This window comes from Prionailurus viverrinus, chromosome A3 (genome assembly GCF_022837055.1).
Source record: "Prionailurus viverrinus isolate Anna chromosome A3, UM_Priviv_1.0, whole genome shotgun sequence".
NCBI classification, from domain to species: domain Eukaryota; kingdom Metazoa; phylum Chordata; class Mammalia; order Carnivora; family Felidae; genus Prionailurus; species Prionailurus viverrinus.
The window spans coordinates 100,029,728-100,051,438 of NC_062563.1; the positions used below are offsets into that span (position 1 = coordinate 100,029,728).

Below are 21,711 nucleotides of genomic sequence, written 5' to 3' on the forward strand. Positions count from 1 at the left end.
CAGAGCCTGGAGCCTGTTTCCGATTCTGTGTCTCCCTCTCTCTCTGCCCCTCCCCCGTTCATGCTCTGTCTCTCTCTGTCCCAAAAATGAATAAACGTTGAAAAAAAAATTAAAAAAAAGAAATGACATTTGTCTCCCTTTTTCTTAGAAGTGTAATTTTATTTATAAAAATTCATATTACCAAGATCTTTTTGAGGATAGAACTATTGCAGAAAAAAAGGCATCTTTGTATTTCCTACGAGGCAGAACTACATCTACAGTTGTCCTCCCCTTATCCACAGTCTCGCTTTCTGCAGTTTTACTTACCCACAGTCAACCTCAGTGAGGAAGCAGGTGACCCTCCTTCTGATGATTCGTCAGAAGGTCAGTAGTAGCCTAACTCCAAGCCACAATGCCTACCTCATTCACCTCGCTTCATCTCATCACGTAGGCATCTTATCTCACATCATCACAGGAAGTACAGTACAATGAGATACTTTGAGAGAGACCACATTCACATAACTTTTATTATAGCATATTGTTATAATTGTTCTATGTTATTATTATTGTTGTTAATCTCTTACTGTGACTAAATTATAAATTAAAATTTATCAAGTATGTATGTATAGGAAAACTAAGGTTTGATCCTACCCATAGTTTCAGGCATCCACTGGGATCTTAGAGTGTATCCCCCATCACTGAGGGGGGGAACTACTGTACTTTGTGATTATTTTTCTGATCATATGGTAAACATACTCATTATAGAATTTAGAAAAACATTCATAATTTCACCTCCTCACCCAGAGACAACCACTATTAAAATTGTATGGTTCTTTCAAATATATTTGTAAGTATATAGAGATTTTTACAAAGTTGTATTATGGCACATATTATTGAACATCATGCCTTTAACACTTACATTACATTTGCCTCCAAAATCCTATATAGTTAAATACTATTTTAAAACATGGCTTTAATGGCCACATTTATGACATCCTAACGTATTTTCTGTTCCTTTTTAATGCAACTTCTTTCTGTTTCATGGTCTCCCTCTCTCTCACTCTAACGATCTGAAAGGATTCTATTTGCAGCTAGCTTTAAGTTTTGTTTTCTAATATTGTTAGTATGATAGGAAAAACATAAAAGAACTAAATATCCATCACTAGGGAACTGGCTAAATAAGTATGGTATATTTGTTGCTGTATTTACTAGCATGAAAATGTCCATAATACATTATCTAGCAAAACAATCATAAAACAAAATGTAATTAGAGTTTAATCCCATTTTTGTAATACACACACACAAGTCAACATACAAAAATTCACTGAACAAATGCTGATGAAGCCCCTACTATGCTAGGCACCGTTCTCAGAGATCAGAACACCCAGGCCCTTGGGGCACCTGGGTGGCTCAGTCGGTTGAACATCCGACTTCGGCTCAGGTCATGATCTCACGGTCTGTGAGTTCGAGCCCCACGTCGGGCTCTGTGCTGACAGCTCAGAGCCTAGAGCCTGCTTCGGATTCTGTGTCTCCCACTCTCTCTGCCCCTCCCCCGCTCATGCTCTGTCTCTCTCTCTGTCCAAAATAAATAAACATTAAAAAAAATTTTTTTTTTAAAGAACACCCAGGCCCTTGTGATAGAGCTTACAAATGGGGAAGGCTTGGCACTGATTTTCTCCCCTCAGTTACAATGACTGTGTTTTACTTTCATAATTTAAAAAATAATAAAGCCGGGGCGCCTGGGTGGCACAGTCGGTTAAGCGTCCGACTTCAGCCAGGTCACGATCTCGCGGTCCGTGAGTTCGAGCCCCGCGTCAGGCTCTGGGCTGATGGCTCAGAGCCTGGAGCCTGTTTCCGATTCTGTGTCTCCCTCTCTCTCTGCCCCTCCCCCGTTCATGCTCTGTCTCTCTCTGTCCCAAAAATAAATAAACGTTGAAAAAAAAATTAAAAAAAAAATAATAAAGCCATTATCACTTTCAAATATTTGAACCTGGTCTTTTCTAATTATTAGAATTTTGAATAAAATTAAGATAGATACTCAGACACACAGGCAAACTTCCTGTTAAAAGGGAGAGAGAAATTAAACCTACTGTTATAATTCTCCCATGCTTTCCTAGTTTCTGATAACCCAGTCTGAAATTTTAGATAAATCGTGATGTAATTAAAAAAAATTATTTTTACAGTTTGTATCTTCTTTTTAAGAGGAATTTATCGATACTATCATCTTTTTTATCATCTTAACAATAGTATATGGACTCGACTCATACACACTTCTCACTTTACACTGACATCTCTCTCCCTTTCTTGTTTTTTTTTAGTTTTATCTATACTTCTTGGGGCACCTCAGTTATTCAGTTGGTTAAGCGTCTAACTTTGGCTCAGGTCACAATCTCACCATTCATGGGTTTGAGTCCTGCATCAGGCTCTGTCCTTGACAGCTCAGAGCCTGGAGCCTGCTTCGGATTCTGTGTCTCCCTTGCTGTCTGCCCCTCCCCTGTTCATGTTCTCTCCCTCTCTCTAAAATAAATGAACATTAAACAATTTTTTCTTTAGTTATACTTCTTTATATATCTTCAAGAAATCTTTTAGGAAGGTTTAGATGGCTTATGCTCTGAGCAATAACATGACAGCTTTCCCTCTAACCATTGTCTTATGGAATGTCATCTTATAAAATAGTCACCTAAGGCCAGCCTGAAATTATTTGTCCCTTTGGGAGTAATTTGTCTGCCTTTTAGATGCTCACAGTCTCTTCAGTTATGTCTAAAATATAGATTTCTATCTTTCTATTTTATATGTATGCATGCACCCATATTTTATTTTATATTTATGTATCTCCTAGAAAATCTTTAATGTTTTGCCTCTCCTCTCTGGTTTTCTTTCCTGACCCTCAGGGACTTCAAATCTATGGGTTCCGCTCAGGGGTTTCTTCCTACTGTTTCATCAGCTGTCACATCAGTTCTGTCCCCTCCTGTCTCTCCTTCTGCACTTCCATTTGTGTGGCCTCTGGGATCCCACTTGTTTCTCCTACATTTGTCCTCCTTATCTCTATTCTCTTGTCATTGTAATGTCATTATCTTTCTTCTCTGCATTCTGGATAAACTCCTTGAGTTTGTCTTCTACTTCACCTATTGAATTTTCCACCTATTTCAAATTCCCATTTTCTTATTTGCAAGGCCCGTGTTCCGCTGAGGTTTTTTGTTGTTTATTTGTTTTAATATTTATTTATTTTTGAGAGAGAGAGAGAGAGAGAGAGAGAGAATGTGAGCAGGGGAGGGGCAGAGAGAGAGGAAGACAGAGAATCCAAAACAGGCTCCACACTGACAGCTGAGAGCCCGACACGGGGCTCAAACTCAGGAATCTCGAGATCATGACCTGAGCCAAAGTCAGACGCTTAACTGACTGAGCCACCCAGGTGCCCCTCCACTGAGGTTTTCAATTTGGTCATCAGATTTTCCATCTCCAATTTTTGCTAAACTCAGCTTTTCCCCCGAGTGTTCACTCTAGTATCACCATAGCAGTGCTTTTCATATTCTTGTTGTCAACGTGAATCAGAAATTTTCTAAAATGTTGTCAATATCTTAGATTAAATTCATTTCAGGGCATTCCCATTGAGCTCCCCTTCTGAACCGCACTGTCTTTTCCTAGACCCAGCAGTATTTCAGTATTTCTGCTTGCTCCTCCTTATAAATGAAGCCCTGGGCTTGTTAATACAATGGTTATAATATAAGCAGTGGCTTAGATCAGCCAAGGTTCTGACAAAATCCTTCACACTTTAGAGAAAGGAGAAGAGATTTTCTTTTACTCTACATTTGTATGACCAAGGGCAGCAGCCTGTGGGAAATGGGAGAGATGGACACAATGAAAGCTCAGCAGATCTTTCCTCCCAGCCATTGACTTTATTTATTTATTTATTTATTTTGATGTTTATTTATTTTTGAGAAAGAGACAGAGTGTGAGCAGGGTAGGGGCAGAGAGAGAGGGAGACGTAGAATCCGAAGCAGGCTCCAGACTCTGAGCTGTCAGCACAGAGCCCGACACGGGGCTCGAACTCACGGACTGTGAGATCATGACCTGAGCCGAAGTCGGACGCTTAACTGACTGAGCCACCCAGGTGCCCCCCCCCCCACCCCCAGACATGAACTTTAGCTATACCTGCTCTTTCTGATGGCCTTTTGCTCAGGGAGGATTCCCCACTGGCCACTAGCGGTCCATACTGGGTCAGGCCCTCTGACCCACATCTGTACACTTGAAATACATCTTTCTCTGCTTTGTTGCCTGCAGAATTGCCCGCATGATTCGTCAGGAAAGAGGCAATGCGCTGCTCGTTGGAGTAGGAGGCACTGGAAAACAGTCTCTTACAAGACTTGCAGCTCACATATGTGGTTACAAATGTTTGCAAATTGAACTGAGCCGAGGATATAATTATGACAGTTTTCATGAAGACCTGAGGAAGTTGTACAAACTGGCTGGTGTGGATAACAAGAATATGGTCTTCCTCTTCACCGACACCCAGGTACATGTTTAAATAACTAAAGTACAAGTGTTATGATCACAAGTGTTCTTTGAATAGTTTGTATGATACAGTGCAAGGAATTGCTCCCTCAGATAACAGATGTCTTGGACCTTGTAAAAGACTTTTATAATACATTTTCATTTATTTTACCAACCGTTGTGTCACCCTTTAAATTCTAAGTAAATATGATCAAAGGTTAAGGGGGTAAGAGAAGTTTGAACTTTTCTTTGAGAAGGACATAGATAACAAAAAGTAATAAATTGTTTCTATAGCAGTAAGTATAAGGAAATTATACCCTAACTGAAATCAATTAGGGAAATATGCTTTACCCAAGAAAAGGAAAATAACAATAACGATGGCTGTTTTAGTGTTAAATTAACTTTATTTTTTTTATGAAATTTATTGACAAATTGGTTTCCATACAACACCAGTGCTCATCCCAAAAGGTGCCCTCCTCAATACCCATCACTCACCCTCCCCTCCCTCCCACCCCCCATCAACCCTCAGTTTGTTCTCAGTTTTTAACAGTCTCTTATGCTTTGGCTCTCTCCCATTCTAACCTCTTTTTTTTTTTTTCCTTCCCCTCCCCCATGGGTTCCTATTAAGTTTCTCAGGATCCACATAAGAGTGAAACCATATGGTATCTGTCTTTCTCTGTATGGCTTATTTCACTTAGCATCACACTCTCCAGTTCCATCCACGTTGCTACAAAAGGCCATATTTCATTTTTTCTCATTGCCACGTAATATTCCATTGTGTATATAAACCACAATTTCTTTATCCATTCATCAGTTGATGGACATTTAGGCTCTTCCCATACTTTGGCTATTGTTGAGAGTGCTGCTATGAACATTGGGGTACAAGTGGCCCTATGCATCAATACTCCTGTATCCCTTGGATAAATTCCTAGCAGTGCTATTGCTGGGTCATAGGGTAGGTCTATTTTTAATTTTCTGAGGAACCTCCACACTGCTTTCCAGAGCGGCTGCACCAATTTGCATTCCCACCAACAGTGCAAGAGGGTTCCCGTTTCTCCACATCCTCTCCAGCATCTATAGTCTCCTGATTTGTTCATTTTGGCCACTCTGACTGGTGTGAGGTGATACCTGAGTGTGGTTTTGATTTGTATTTCCCTGATAAGGAGCGACGCTGAACATCTTTTCATGTGCCTGTTGGCCATCCGGATGTCTTCTTTAGAGAAGTGTCTATTCATGTTTTCTGCCCATTTCTTCACGGGGTTATTTGTTTTTCGGGTGTGGAGTTTGGTGAGCTCTTTATAGATTTTGGATACTAGCCCTTTGTCCGATATGTCATTTCTGAATATCTTTTCCCATTCCGTTGGTTGCCTTTTAGTTTTGTTGGTTGTTTCCTTTGCTGTGCAGAAGCTTTTTATCTTCATAAGGTCCCAGTAATTCACTTTTGCTTTTAATTCCCTTGCCTTTGGGGATGTGTCGAGTAAGAGATTGCTACGGCTGAGGTCAGAGAGGTCTTTTCCTGCTTTCTCCTCTAAGGTTTTGATGGTTTCCTGTCTCACATTTAGGTCCTTTATCCATTTTGAGTTTATTTTTGTGAATGGTGTGAGAAAGTGGTCTAGTTTCAACCTTCTGCGTGTTGCTGTCCAGTTCTCCCAGCACCATTTGTTAAAGAGGCTGTCTTTTTTCCATTGGATGTTCTTTCCTGCTTTGTCAAAGATGAGTTGGCCATACGTTTGTGGGTCTAGTTCTGGGGTTTCTATTCTATTCCATTGGTCTATGTGTCTGTTTTTGTGCCAATACCATGCTGTCTTGATGATGACAGCTTTGTAGTAGAGGCTAAAGTCTGGGATTGTGATGCCTCCTGCTTTGGTCTTCTTCTTCAAAATTCCTTTGGCTATTCAGGGCCTTTTGTGGTTCCATATGAATTTTAGGATTGCTTGTTCTAGTTTCGAGAAGAATGCTGGTGCAATTTTGCACCAGCATTGAATGTGTAGATAGCTTTGGGTAGTATTGACATTTTGACAATATTTATTTTTATTTTTTTTTTATTTATTTTATTTTATTTTATTTTATTTATTTTATTTTTTTTTTTATATTTATTTTTCCAATCCATGAGCAGGGAATGTCTTTCCATTTCTTTAAATCTTCTTCAATTTCCTTCATAAGCTTTCTATAGTTTTCAGCATACAGATCCTTTACATCTTTGGTTAGATTTATTCCTAGGTATTTTATGCTTCTTGGTGCAATTGTGAATGGGATCAGTTTCTTTATTTGTCTTTCTGTTGCTTCATTGTTAGTGTATAAGAATGCAACTGATTTCTGTACATTGATTTTGTATCCTGCAACTTTGCTGAATTCATGTATCAGTTCTAGCAGATTTTTGGTGGAGTCTATCGGATTTTCCATGTATAATATCATGTCATCTGCAAAAAGCGAAAGCTTGACTTCATCTTTGCCAATTTTGATGCCTTTGATTTCCTTTTGTTGTCTGATTGCTGATGCTAGAACTTCCAGCACTATGTTAAACAGCAGCGGTGAGAGTGGGCATCCTTGTCGTGTTCCTGATCTCAGGGAAAAAGCTCTCAGTTTTTCCCCGTTGAGGATGATGTTAGCTGTGGGCTTTTCATAAATGGCTTTTATGTGTAAAATTAACTTTAAAATTAAAATGGGATTTTATCTATGTCTATAAGAACAAATGTAACTGTTCTTGAATTTGTTCTAAACAAGAAAATTTTCTACATTGACTACACTTAGGCATTTTAACATGAGGGAAAATAAACCTCTATAGAAATCAGCCGAGCAGTAAAAAAGTAATGGATCTGATGCATAAATATTTTAAATTATTTTAAATTAAGTACAATCATAAAATGGGAAAATATTTTTAACATTGGTGACATGCAGTGAATTTATACCTGAATATGTTAACATTTTTTACAAATGAGAAAGGACCCAGAGTCAAATGTATGTACTCCACCAGCTTTGGCCACCAGCAGTGCCTGCCCTGGTCCCTAGCTGCTCAACCTGGAGGCACAGCTGGGGACACCAATAGCCCTTGCAGCCACTGTGACCCCCCCTGCAGCGCTCACCAAGGCACACATACTGTGGATCCCAGCAGCCGGCTCAGCCGAAGAAACATAACACACTCGTAGGCCCAGCACCACTACCCATCCCCACACTTGGTGCCCTGCACCTCTAGACCTGGGGCTACAGCATGCTCCATTGTGCCCCCACCTACACATGAAAGTCTGCCCTTACTGAATTCAGTCCATAAAGTCTGGAAGAGGGAACTCCCTCAAACATGCATACACCTACATAAGGCAACAGATATCATGAAGAACCAAGGAAACATGACCCCACCAAAGAAATACTGTAAGCCTCCAGTAACTGGCCCCAAAGATATGGAGACCCAGGCATTGTCGCACAAAGAACTCTAAACAATTGCTCTAAAGATGTTCAGAGAGCTACAAGAGAACACATGTAAACAATTTAACTATAGCAGGAAAATAATACATGAACAAAATGATGGAGAATGACATCACCAAGATCACAATATAGGTCATTCCTGACATCACTCTCCCTCACACGAACAACCTACAATAGTTATTCATGGACAAGACACCACTGAGGGAACCCTAGGACACAGGGGAGAGGCTGAACCACTCCCTGCACCACAGGGACCAAGACAGACCACATTAGAAGGGTAAGTGGAGCAGCCACAGACTGATCACATTGCCCCTCCCCCAAGCCAGCACACCACCACCCCAAGAGGTCTCCCCTGAGCCTACAGTTCCTCCAGTGGAAAGAGAGAGCCCAGGGGGAACATCCAGCTCCCCTTGCATTGTGGGTCACTTCTTGTGTATTCCGCTCCAGTCTCACATCACAGGGATCTCAGGGAAACCTGCAGGACTTGACCACAGAAAATCAGATTGTGGTGGAGAAGGCAGCGTGGGCTTGCAACCCCCAACACCTGGCTCTTGGCAGTCTGAGTTCCTACCTGCAGTACCCAAACAGTAGTCCCAGCCAGCAGTTTTGTGCAGTATGACCAGGGAACTCAGCAGAATCCAGGGCTTCCTGATTCAAGGTCCTCAAACAAAGAGCCTTGCTGGCCCTGGAGCTCCCCCACCGCACCCAGGCAGAGGAGCTGAGTCCTAGCCCTACACACCACTGGGGTGTAACTCCCACCCCTGCCCAACTGGAAAGCTTGGCCTGAATGCCTGGGAAGTTGTATAGACCAGCAACGATCAAGTGAAAAGTAGAGCAAGCAGAGCTGATCATCCGCAGAGCAAAGCCAGTGGCCCCATACAGAAAGGGGACTTGGGGGCACAGGTTGGCCTGAGTCAAGACCACAAAGAAAGTGCCTTTCTGGCACTGGAGCCAGTTCTCTTGCTCCACCCTGGTGGAGAAACTGATTTGTACCTCCACCCATTGCTGAACACAGCTTTTAGCCCACCTGACCAGGGAACCTGCCTGGCCCATCCAACAGCCCTGTTCCCTGTCTACAAAGCAAAACCAGGGGTTTCATCTGGTCAGTGCACAGCCTTGCTTGAGTTAGGTTCCCAAACAATGAGCCATGCAAGCCTTGGGACCCACTCCGCGGCCCTACCAGGAGAGGAACCTAATTCATAGCCTTACCTGCTGCTGAGTATAGTACACAGTCCCAACCATCTAGGAAGCCAGACCACAGAATCTTGGCAACCACACAGCCCATCCTACAGCCTTGCTTGGGCAGAGAACCAAGTCAGCATCCTATCCAACTCTTCTCACCCAGCAACACCCCACCCCCAACCTCAGAGCTTGGGCAGTGGCCTTGCCCCCAAGTAGACCCTGACAGCAAGTCCCACCGGCTCAAGGATTAGTAGCTGACATGTCCAGAAACCCAAACTAAGCAGAGTGGTGAAGAACTGCCTCTCTCACAGCAAACCTGTAAAGTATCGAAGAGGAGACCACTTACTCAAATGTGCAGATACCAAAGTAAGGAATCAAGGATCATGACACCAAAGAAAATGAATAGAGCCCCACTAACTGACTCTAAATACTAAATAGGGGCGCCTGGGTGGCGCAGTTGGTTAAGCGTCCGACTTCAGCCAGGTCACGATCTCGCGGTCCGGGAGTTCGAGCCCCGCGTCAGGCTCTGGGCTGATGGCTCAGAGCCTGGAGCCTGTTTCCGATTCTGTGTCTCCCTCTCTCTCTGCCCCTCCCCCGTTCATGCTCTGTCTCTCTCTGTCCCAAAAATAAATAAACGTTGAAAAAAAATTAAAAAAAAAATAAATACTAAATAAATGGAGATCTATGAACTGTCAAAGAATTCAGAATAATCCTCTTAAAGAAATTTAGTGAACTATAAGAACACACAGATGACTAAACAAAAATGGGAAAAGCAATGCATGAACAAGGAGGTGAACAAAGAAAAAGAAACCATCAAAAAACCCAAACAAATCCTGAGCGAAAAAATTTAATGGAGAGCTTCAGAAGCAGATTTGATCATGCAGAAGAATCAATCACTTAAAAGACAGGATGTTTGAAATTATCCAGTCAGAGAAGCAAAAGAAAAAAGAATGAAAAAGGTTATAAGACCTTTAGGACATAATGAAAAGAAATAATTTCCCAATCATGGGAATTCCAGAAGAAAAGAAAGAAAAAGGAACAGAAAGTATATTTACAGCAATAATGGCTGAAAACTTTCCAAACCTGGGGAGAGAAATGGACATCCAGATTCAATAGGTTAAATCCAAACAGGGCCACTCTGAGACCCATTGTAAGTAAATATATATAAAGAACTCATACAAATCAATAGCAAAAAAAATCCAATTTAAGAAAATGGGCAGAGGATCTGAATAGACATTTTTCCAAAGAAGACATACACATGGCCAACAGGTACATGAAAAGATACTCCAGGGCGCCTGGGTGGCTCAGTCGGTTAAGCATCAATTTCAGCTCAGGTCATGATCTCACAGTTTGTGGGTTCAAGCCCCTCATCAGTGCTGGCAGCTCAGAGCCTGCAGCCTGCTATGGATTCTGTGTCTCCCTCTCTCTCTGCCCCTTCCCTGCTTGTGTTCTATCTCTGTGTCTCAAAGAATGAATAAACATTTTAAAAAATTAAAAGAAGAGATACTCCACATCAGTAATCATCAGGGAAATATAAATCAAAACCACATTGAGATGTCACCTCACACAATTTATGCCAATAAATTAGATAACCCCAAAGAAATGGGTAAAATCCTAGAAACATACAAAGATAGCTACCATGGCTATCATCAAAAAGACAAGAGAGAACAAGCATTGGCAAGGATGTGGAGAAACGGGAACCCTATGCACTATTGGTGGGAATGTAAATTGGTGCAGCCACTATGGAAAATAATATGGAGGTTCCTCAAACACTTAAAATATGGAGGTTCCAGAACTACCATATGATCCAGCCATCCCACTCCTGGATATATATCCAAAGGAAATGAAAACAGGATCTCATAGAGATATCTGAACTCCTATGTTTATTGCAACATTATTCACAATAGTCAAGATATGGAAACAACTTAAGTGTCCATCAATAGATGAATGGATAAAGAAGATATGGCATATACATACACACACACATAATGGAGTATTACTCAGCCATGAGACAGAAGGAAATCCTGCTGCTTACAACGACATGGATAAACCTTGAGGGCATTATGTTAAATGCAATAGTGGACAGAGAAAGACAAATACTGTATGATATCACTTACATGAGGATCTAAAAAAAGCCAAACTCATGGAAACAGAAAGCATAGTGGTTACCAGGGGCTGGGGGATGCAGAAAATGGTGAGAGGTTGGTCAAAGGGTACAAACTTCCAGTTATAAGATGAATTAAGTTCTAAGGATCTAATGTGCAGCATGGTGACTATAGTTAACAATAACGTGTTATATGGGATGAGCACTGGGTGTTGTATGGAAACCAACTTGACAATAAACTTCATATATTGAAATAAATAAATAAATAAATAAATAAATAAATAAATAAAATAATGTATTATGTACTTTAATGTTGCTAAGAGAGTAAATCTTAAATGTTTGCACCACAAAACAAAGAAATGGTAATTATATGATGTGATGGAAATGTTAACTAACGCTTCTATAGTGGTAATCATGTTGCAATATATAAATATAACAAATCAATACATTGTATGCCTTAAGTTTATACTATGTTATATGTCCATTATATCTCCATAAAGCTGGAAAATAAATACAAATACAGTCTTTTAAAATGAAAAGGAGCCCATCAATAGAAGAAATACAAAAATGTAATAAAATGCAAATAGAAAGTTCCTTTAAAAAAAGAATTCAAGGGCTTTAAAGACCTGAAAAATGTTCAGTCTTCCCAGTAACCAAAGAAATTTAAGTAAAGATAAATGCCAGGGGTTGGCCTTGCACATTGCCAAAGGTTAAAAATCATAATATTCATTGTTGACAAAGATGTCGGAAAACAGGCCTTGCATAGAACGCACCAGTGAATTAGCAAAATCTTCTAGAAGGTAGTAGCAATGTGTAGATAAAGTCCTTAAATTACTCTTACTTATAATTACAGCTGCATACAAAGTTGTATGTGCAAGAATACCTATTGCAGTATTTTAAAATAATGGGGTATCTGGGTGGCCTAGTTGGTCTTTAAGCATCCAGCTCTTGATTTCTGCTCAGGGCATGATCTCACGATTAGTGAAATTGAGTGAGTCATCGGACTCCACACTGACAGCATGGAGCCAACTTAAGGTTTTCTCTCCCTCTCTCTCTGTTCCTCCCCTGCTTGTACATGTGTGTGTGCATGCTTTCTCTCTCTCTCAAAATAAATAAACTTTAAAAATAAAATAAAATAAAATAAAATAAAATAAAATAAAATAAAATAAAATAAAATAACAGTTAATCTGAAATAGCCTTATTATTCACAAGTTATTTGTGGTATAATTACACAATAGAACACTGTAAAAAAATTAAAATTACTTTGTAGAAATATACACATTAATTAACGTGAAAAATGTTTATGATGTGTTGTTACATCATAACACATATACAAATCATCTACCATATAGGTTCTTTGTCTTAATATATATCTAAACAGATATGCCGTATATACAATTTGAAAATGTGTGGGTCATGGGATTGTGAGTTATTGTTTTTTATTTTCTTAGTTGTGTTCATCAGTAGTTTCTTATTACTCTGATATTAAAATATTTTTATTTTTTTTTTTTTTTTTTTTTTTTTTTCTGAAATTTATTGACAAATTGGTTTCCATACAACACCCAGTGCTCATCCCAAAAGGTGCCCTCCTCAATACCCATCACCCACCCTCTCCTCCCTCCCACCCCCCATCAACCCTCAGTTTGTTCTCAGTTTTTAACAGTCTCTTATGCTTTGGCTCTCTCCCTTTCTAACCTCTTTTTTTTTTTTTTTCCTTCCCCTCCCCCATGGGTTCCTGTTAAGTTTCTCAGGATCCACATAAGAGTGAGACCATATGGTATCTGTCTTTCTCTGTATGGCTTATTTCACTTAGCATCACACTCTCCAGTTCCATCCACGTTGCTACAAAAGGCCATATTTCATTTTTTCTCATTGCCACGTAATATTCCATTGTGTATATAAACCACAATTTCTTTATCCATTCATCAGTTGATGGACATTTAGGCTCTTTCCATAATTTGGCTATTGTTGAGAGTGCTGCTATGAACATTGGGGTACAAGTGGCCCTATGCATCAGTGCTCCTGTATCCCTTGGATAAATTCCTAGCAGTGCTATTGCTGGGTCATAGGGTAGGTCTATTTTTAATTTTCTGAGGAACCTCCACACTGCTTTCCAGAGCGGCTGCACCAATTTGCATTCCCACCAACAGTGCAAGAGGGTTCCCGTTTCTCCACATCCTCTCCAGCATCTATAGTCTCCTGATTTGTTCATTTTGGCCACTCTGACTGGCGTGAGGTGATACCTGAGTGTGGTTTTGATTTGTATTTCCCTGATAAGGAGCGACGCTGAACATCTTTTCATGTGTCTGTTGGCCATCCGGATGTCTTCTTTAGAGAAGTGTCTATTCATGTTTTCTGCCCATTTCTTCACTGGGTTATTTGTTTTTCGGGTGTGGAGTTTGGTGAGCTCTTTATAGATTTTGGATACTAGCCCTTTGTCCGATATGTCATTTGCAAATATCTTTTCCCATTCCGTTGGTTGCCTTTTAGTTTTGTTGGTTGTTTCCTTTGCTGTGCAGAAGCTTTTTATCTTCATAAGGTCCCAGTAATTCACTTTTGCTTTTAATTCCCTTGCCTTTGGGGATGTGTCGAGTAAGAGATTGCTACGGCTGAGGTCAGAGAGGTCTTTTCCTGCTTTCTCCTCTAAGGTTTTGATGGTTTCCTGTCTCACATTTAGGTCCTTTATCCATTTTGAGTTTATTTTTGTGAATGGTGTGAGAAAGTGGTCTAGTTTCAACCTTCTGCATGTTGCTGTCCAGTTCTCCCAGCACCATTTGTTAAAGAGGCTGTCTTTTTTCCATTGGATGTTCTTTCCTGCTTTGTCAAAGATGAGTTGGCCATACGTTTGTGGGTCTAGTTCTGGGGTTTCTATTCTATTCCATTGGTCTATGTGTCTGTTTTGGTGCCAATACCATGCTGTCTTGATGATGACAGCTTTGTAGTAGAGGCTAAAGTCTGGGATTGTGATGCCTCCTGCTTTGGTCTTCTTCTTCAAAATTCCTTTGGCTATTCGGGGCCTTTTGTGGTTCCATATGAATTTTAGGATTGCTTGTTCTAGTTTTGAGAAGAATGCTGGTGCAATTTTGATTGGGATTGCGTTGAATGTGTAGATAGCTTTGGGTAGTATTGACATTTTGACAATATTTATTTTTCCAATCCATGAGCAGGGAATGTCTTTCCATTTCTTTAAATCTTCTTCAATTTCCTTCAGAAGCTTTCTATAGTTTTCAGCATACAGATCCTTTACATCTTTGGTTAGATTTATTCCTAGGTATTTTATGCTTCTTGGTGCAATTGTGAATGGGATCAGTTTCTTTATTTGTCTTTCTGTTGCTTCATTGTTAGTGTATAAGAATGCAACTGATTTCTGTACATTGATTTTGTATCCTGCAACTTTGCTGAATTCCTGTATCAGTTCTAGCAGACTTTTGGTGGAGTCTATCGGATTTTCCATGTATAATATCATGTCATCTGCAAAAAGCGAAAGCTTGACTTCATCTTTGCCAATTTTGATGCCTTTGATTTCCTTTTGTTGTCTGATTGCTGATGCTAGAACTTCCAGCACTATGTTAAACAGCAGCGGTGAGAGTGGGCATCCTTGTCGTGTTCCTGATCTCAGGGAAAAAGCTTTCAGTTTTTCCCCGTTGAGGATGATGTTAGCTGTGGGCTTTTCATAAATGGCTTTTATGATCTTTAAGTATGTTCCTTCTATCCCGACTTTCTCAAGGGTTTTTATTAAGAAAGGGTGCTGGATTTTGTCGAAGGCCTTTTCTGCATCGATTGACAGGATCATATGGTTCTTCTCTCTTTTTTTGTTAATGTGATGTATCACGTTGATTGATTTGCGAATGTTGAACCAGCCCTGCATCCCAGGAATGAATCCCACTTGATCATGGTGAATAATTCTTTTTATATGCCGTTGAATTCGATTTGCTAGTATCTTATTGAGAATTTTTGCATCCATATTCATCAGGGATATTGGCCTGTAGTTCTCTTTTTTTACTGGGTCTCTGTCTGGTTTAGGAATCAAAGTAATACTGGCTTCATAGAATGAGTCTGGAAGTTTTCCTTCCCTTTCTATTTCTTGGAATAGCTTGAGAAGGATAGGTATTATCTCTGCTTTAAACGTCTGGTAGAACTCCCCTGGGAAGCCATCTGGTCCTGGACTCTTATTTGTTGGGAGATTTTTGATAACCGATTCAATTTCTTCGCTGGTTATGGGTCTGTTCAAGCTTTCTATTTCCTCCTGATTGAGTTTTGGAAGCGTGTGGGTGTTCAGGAATTCGTCCATTTCTTCCAGGTTGTCCAATTTGTTGGCATATAAGTTTTCATAGTATTCCCTGATAATTGTTTGTATCTCTGAGGGATTGGTTGTAATAGTTCCATTTTCATTCATGATTTTATCTATTTGGGTCATCTCCCTTTTCTTTTTGAGAAGCCTGGCTAGAGGTTTGTCAATTTTGTTTATTTTTTCAAAAAACCAACTCTTGGTTTCGTTGATCTGCTCTACAGTTTTTTTAGTTTCTATATTGTTTATTTCTGCTCTGATCTTTATTATTTCTCTTCTTCTGCTGGGCTTAGGCTGCCTTTGCTGTTCTGCTTCTAGTTCCTTTAGGTGTGCTGTTAGATTTTGTATTTGGGATTTTTCTTGTTTCTTGAGATAGGCCTGGATTGCAATGTATTTTCCTCTCAGGACTGCCTTTGCTGCGTCCCAAAGCGTTTGGATTGTTGTATTTTCATTTTCGTTTGTTTCCATATATTTTTTAATTTCTTCTCTAATTGCCTGGTTGACCCACTCATTCGTTAGTAGGGTGTTCTTTAACCTCCATGCTTTTGGAGGTTTTCCAGACTTTTTCCTGTGGTTGATTTCAAGCTTCATGGCATTGTGGTCTGAAAGTAAGCATGGTATAATTTCAATTCTTGTAAACTTATGAAGGGCTGTTTTGTGACCCAGTATATGATCTATCTTGGAGAATGTTCCATGTGCACTCGAGAAGAAAGTATATTCTGTTGCTTTGGGATGCAGAGTTCTAAATATATCTGTCAAGTCCATCTCATCCAATGTCTCATTCAGGGCCCTTGTTTCTTTATTGACCGTGTGTCTAGTTGATCTATCCATTTCTGTAAGTGGTGTATTAAAGTCCCCTGCAATTACCACATTCTTATCAATAAGGTTGCTTATGTTTATGAGTAATTGTTTTATATATTTGGGGGCTCCGGTATTCGGTGCATAGACATTGATAATTGTTAGCTCTTCCTGATGGATAGACCCTGTAACTATTATATAATGTCCTTCTTCATCTCTTGTTACAGCCTTTAATTTAAAGTCTAGTTTGTCTGATAGAAGTATGGCTACTCCAGCTTTCTTTTGGCTTCCAGTCGCATGATAAATAGTTCTCCATCCCCTCACTCTCAATCTAAAGGTGTCCTCAGGTCTAAAATGAGTCTCTTGTAGACAGCAAATAGATGGGTCTTGTTTTTTTATCCATTCTGATACCCTATGTCTTTTGGTTGGCGCATTTAATCCATTTACATTCAGTGTTATTATAGAAAGATACGGGTTTAGAGTCATTGTGATGTCTGTATGTTTTATGCTTATAGTGATGTCTCTGGGACTTTGTCTCACAGGGTCCCCCTTAGGATCTCTTGTAGGGCTGGTTTAGTGGTGACAAATTCCTTCAGTTTTTGTTTGTTTGGGAAGACCTTTGTCTCTCCTTCTATTCTAAATGACAGACTTGCTGGATAAAGGATTCTTGGCTGCATATTTTTTCTGTCTAGCACCCTGAAAATCTCTTGCCAATTCTTTCTGGCCTGCCAAGTTTCAAAAGAGAGATCAGTCACGAGTCTTATAGGTTTCCCTTTATATGTGAGGGCACGTTTACCCCTTGCTGCTTTCAGAATTTTCTCTTTATCCTTGTATTTTGCCAGTTTCACTATGATATGTCGTGCAGAAGATCGATTCAAGTTACGTCTGAAGGGAGTTCTCTGTGCCTCTTGGATTTCAATGCCTTTTTCCTTCCCCAGTTCAGGGAAGTTCTCAGCTATGATTTCTTCAAGTACCCCTTCAGCACCTTTCCCTCTCTCTTCCTCCTCTGGGATACCAATTATGCGTATATTATTTCTTTTTAGTGTATCACTTAATTCTCTAATTTTCCCCTCATACTCCTGGATTTTTTTATCTCTCTTTTTCTCAGCTTCCTCTTTTTCCATAACTTTATCTTCTAGTTCACCTATTCTCTCCTCTGCCTCTTCAAGCCGAGCTGTGGTGGTTTCCATTTTGTTATGCATTTCGTTTAAAGCGTTTTTCAGCTCCTCGTGACTGTTCCTTAGTCCCTTGATCTCTGTAGCAAGAGATTCTCTGCTGTCCTGTATACTGTTTTCAAGCCCAGCGATTAATTTTATGACTATTATTCTAAATTCACTTTCTGTTATATTATTTAAATCCTTTTTGATCAGCTCATTAGCTGTTGTTATTTCCTGGAGATTCTTCTGAGGGGAGTTCTTCCGCTTGGTCATTTTGGATAGTCCCTGGCGTGGTGAGGACCTGCAGGGCACTTCCCCTGTGCTGTGGTGTATACCTGGAGTTGGTGGGCGGGGCCGCAGTCAGACCTGATGTCTGCCCCCAGCCCACCGCTGGGGCCACAGTCAGACTGGTGTGTGCCTTCTCTTCCCCTCTCCTAGGGGCGGGATTCACTGTGGGGTGGTGTGGCTCGTCTGGGCTACTTGCACCCTGCCAGGCTTGTGATGCTGGGGATCTGGCGTATTAGCTGGGGTGGGTAGGCAAGGTGCTCGGGGGCAGGAGGGGCAGGCTTAGATCGCTTCTCCTTAGGTGATCCACTTCAGGAGGGGCCCTGTGGCAGCGGGAGGGAGTCAGATCCGCTGCCGGAGGTTTGGCTCCGCAGAAGCGCAGAGTTGGGTGTTTGCGCGGAGCGAGCAAGTTCCCTGGCAGGAACCGGTTCCCTTTGGGATTTCGGCTGGGGGATGGGCGGGGGAAATGGCGCTGGCGAGCGCCTTTGTTCCCCACCAAACTGAGCTCTGTTGTCAGGGGGCTCAGCAGCTCTCCCTCCCTTTGTCCTCCAGCCTTCCCGCTTTCCGAGCAGAGCTGTTAATTTCTGACCTCCCAGACGCTAAGTCGCGCTTGCTGTCGGAACACAGTCCGCCCGGCCCCTCCGCTTTTGCAAGCCCGACTCGGGGGCTCTGCTTGGCCGGCGAGCCGCCCCTCCGCCCCGGCTCCCTCCCGCCAGTCCGTGGAGCGCGCACCGCCTCGCCGCCCTTCCTACCCTCTTCCGTGGGCCTCTCGTCTGCGTTTGGCTCCGGCGACTCTGTTCTGCTAATCCTCTGGCGGTTTTCTGGGTTATTTAGGCAGGTGTAGATGGAATCTAAGTGATCAGCAGGACGTGCGGTGAGCCCAGCGTCCTCCTAAGCCGCCATCTTGCCGCAACTCCCAAAATATTTTTATATAAGCTTGATGTTGCTTTTAAAACTCCAAAAATAAGATCAGACTGTCTTGCTCCACTTTAAGCAAACAAAAGGCTATTACACTATTAAAAGTCCCAATCAATCTCAAATGTTCTATGCTAATGGAGAGTAAACATAACCATAATAACTAAAATTAATGTGTGTATATATGCATGTGTGTATATATATATATATATATATATAACTATTATAAATATGAGAAGTTGAGACAAGCAAGATGTTAAAAATAGAGTTTAATTTGCTATTTCTAGCAAATACAAAGTAGAAATAAGTATGTTTAAATAATATGAAGAATATAATTTCTAAGCTGGAATTGATGGCTATATACTATAATTATATTTTACAAAGAAAGTAAATATTTTCTAGTACTACTGAAGGTTTACAAAAATTGGCCATATGTTAGGTTTAAACAGATTTTCAATAAATTCAAAAAAGCATAAACTATGCTGATAACATCCTTTGTCCATGCTCTAATCAAAGGAGAAATTAATGATGTGGCTCAGCACTTTAAAACATTTATATAAAGAATTCCTGAGTCAAGAACATCAGAATTTAAATCTCTATTTTAGAGAACAAGGAAATGAACTTAATATAAATAGAAATCTGTGCGATGCAACCAAACAGTTCTTAGGATTAAATTTATAGATTTGAATAAAAAATTAGCAACTACATAAATTAGGGGCACCCGGGCGGCTCAGTCAGTTAAGCTTCTGACTCTTGATTTCGGCTCAGGTCATGATCTCACAGTTCATGAGATCGAGCCCTCCCCATGTCCAGGCTCTGTCCTGCAGCATGGGGCCTGCTTGGGATTCTCTCTCTCTCCCTCTCTCTTTCTGCTCTTCCCCCACTCGTGTGGCTCATGTGCATATGCACTCTTCCTCTCTCTCTCTCTCAAAATAAATTAATAAACATTAAATAGAAAAAGAAGCTACTTAAATTAGTTGACTTAAAATTTTAGGAAAATAAAGGTCACAAGGAAGAACAAAAATAAAAAAAGCAAATAATAAGATAAAAGCAGAAATAAGTAAATTATGACAAAGAACTAGTGTTTGCTCTTGGGGAAAATTAACAAGACACAATTATTCCAACTTTAAGAAAAAAACAAAAAGTTACAAATAAAGAAAATAAAGTAACAGATACTTTGTCATAGTTAAATAATAGGACCCAAACTTTTTTAAAACTAAAAAGTTAACTAAAACAAAAGGATAAATGATAGATTTTTAATATTTGCATCAATTATTAGAGGCAAAGGTTTATTTTGTAATATGAAAATTACTCATTCAAATTTAAAAGTAAACTCCAATATATAAATGATTACAGTTTGAACCGATCTTGTAAAGTTTATTTATCTATTTTATGAGCGAGACTGAGCTGTCAGTACAGAGCCCAACATGGGGCTTGATCTCACAAATTGTGAGATTATGATCTGAGCCAAAACTAAGAGCCAGACACAACCAACTGAGCCACCCAGACACCCCTGAACATATATTTTAATGGAAAATGGTAAATGTGGAATCACATTTGCCCTTGCTAATAATCAAAGAAATGGAAATTAAATTCTCCCAAAGCAAACATTTATACTCCCTAACCTTGTAAAAATAAATGTTAAAGGTTCATGAAATCATATTTGAGTTGAATGGGAAATTTAAAATCTTTCAATATCCGGAAACTATTCATGCATTTTAATGGCTAGTCTCCCTCCTGGGAGTTTATCCCCAGGAAATAACACAACTGGGGAGGAAAATTATAGTCCTACATATGTTCTTAAAATGTAAACAAAACTGTGGACCATTTAAGTCTATGGGAAAATGTGGCACATCAGCTCTATAGTATGTTGTGCTATACGGTAAGTACTGTACAGAACCATGGATACATATTTATGAGAAAAGTTAGCTGAAAGAGGGCAGAATATAAAATGTTTACACGTATTACTTGAACCATGTAAAAGACGAATGCCTTTCAAGAAACAAAACAGAAAGGAAAAAGGAAAAATCAATTACTTCTATATTAAAATATTAAGATTCTAATTTTTAATATTATTTTCTCTTAAAGATAAAATTAACTCAATGTGGATTTTGATTAAATATTTGCTTTACAATTTACAAGTAATAAATAAAAAATCTAAACTGGTTGAGTGAATTACAACGATCACTCTGCTTTCTTCCACAGATTGTAGTGGAAGAATTCCTAGAAGATATAAATAACATCCTGAACTCCGGGGAGGTGCCCAATTTATTTGAAAAGGATGAACTGGAACAGGTTTTAGCAGCCACCAGACCACGAGCGAAAGAAGTAGGAATTTCCGAGGGGAATAGAGATGAGGTAGGACACAATGGTGATAGGCTTTACTAAAACACAAAGTTGTGTTAGCCTTTTTTTCTTTTTCTTTTAATGATCTACATCTCCCTTTGAGGAGTCCACGGATGGATTTTTGCCCCCAATATAATTGTCTTCCTTTGTAATTCTATGTATTTTACTTCCTACTTTCAAAGCATTGCTACACCAGACTTCCAGAGAGGTCAGTGGGAAGCAGAAAACAGAATCCCTACTGCCCCATGGATGTCAGAGCCTTGTCCAAACAGGACGGTTTGCCTTATCCTTCTTTAAACACAGATGTATTTCACACGTCCTCAGTGCCCTGCCTGAGGAATCCAGTATTTTGGATCCCCTTGCCTATTCGCAAGGTTATAGCACCTAAAACAGAAATGGATGCCCCCACCTCTCCCCAGCCAGCCCCATCTCGGAAACAACCCAGCTCCTGTCCTCTCCCATTTCTCCACCACGGTGCTAGATTCTGTGTACTGCCATCGGTCTACCCTAGTGTTTCCCCTTGCTTCTACACCTTTAATTTTTTTGACCATTCTTTCTTATGTGTTTTCTTCTGTGTCCTTTCGTGAGATCTCTTCTGCTAGGTCAGGGCTTCTAAGTACAGACAGCAGGGTCTACTTCAGCTGACGTAAGCAGAAAGGGCTTTATCTGAGGAACACAGAATCACTGAGAGAGCCCAAGAAAGGGACTCTAGGCTGAATTCCTCAGAATGAACATGAGATGCAATT

At 40.2% G+C, this 21,711-nt stretch overlaps 1 protein-coding gene across 1 annotated transcript in view; it reads left to right on the forward strand.

The window, feature by feature from the left end:
* Window positions 1-21,711, forward strand: part of DNAH6 (dynein axonemal heavy chain 6) — a 231,828-nt gene that overhangs the window by 131,065 nt on the left and 79,052 nt on the right. The window contains exons 46-47 of the mRNA XM_047854641.1: window positions 4,261-4,492; window positions 20,825-20,977. Coding sequence (XP_047710597.1) covers window positions 4,261-4,492; window positions 20,825-20,977 — 385 coding nt within the window. The remainder of the gene's footprint in view (window positions 1-4,260; window positions 4,493-20,824; window positions 20,978-21,711) is intronic.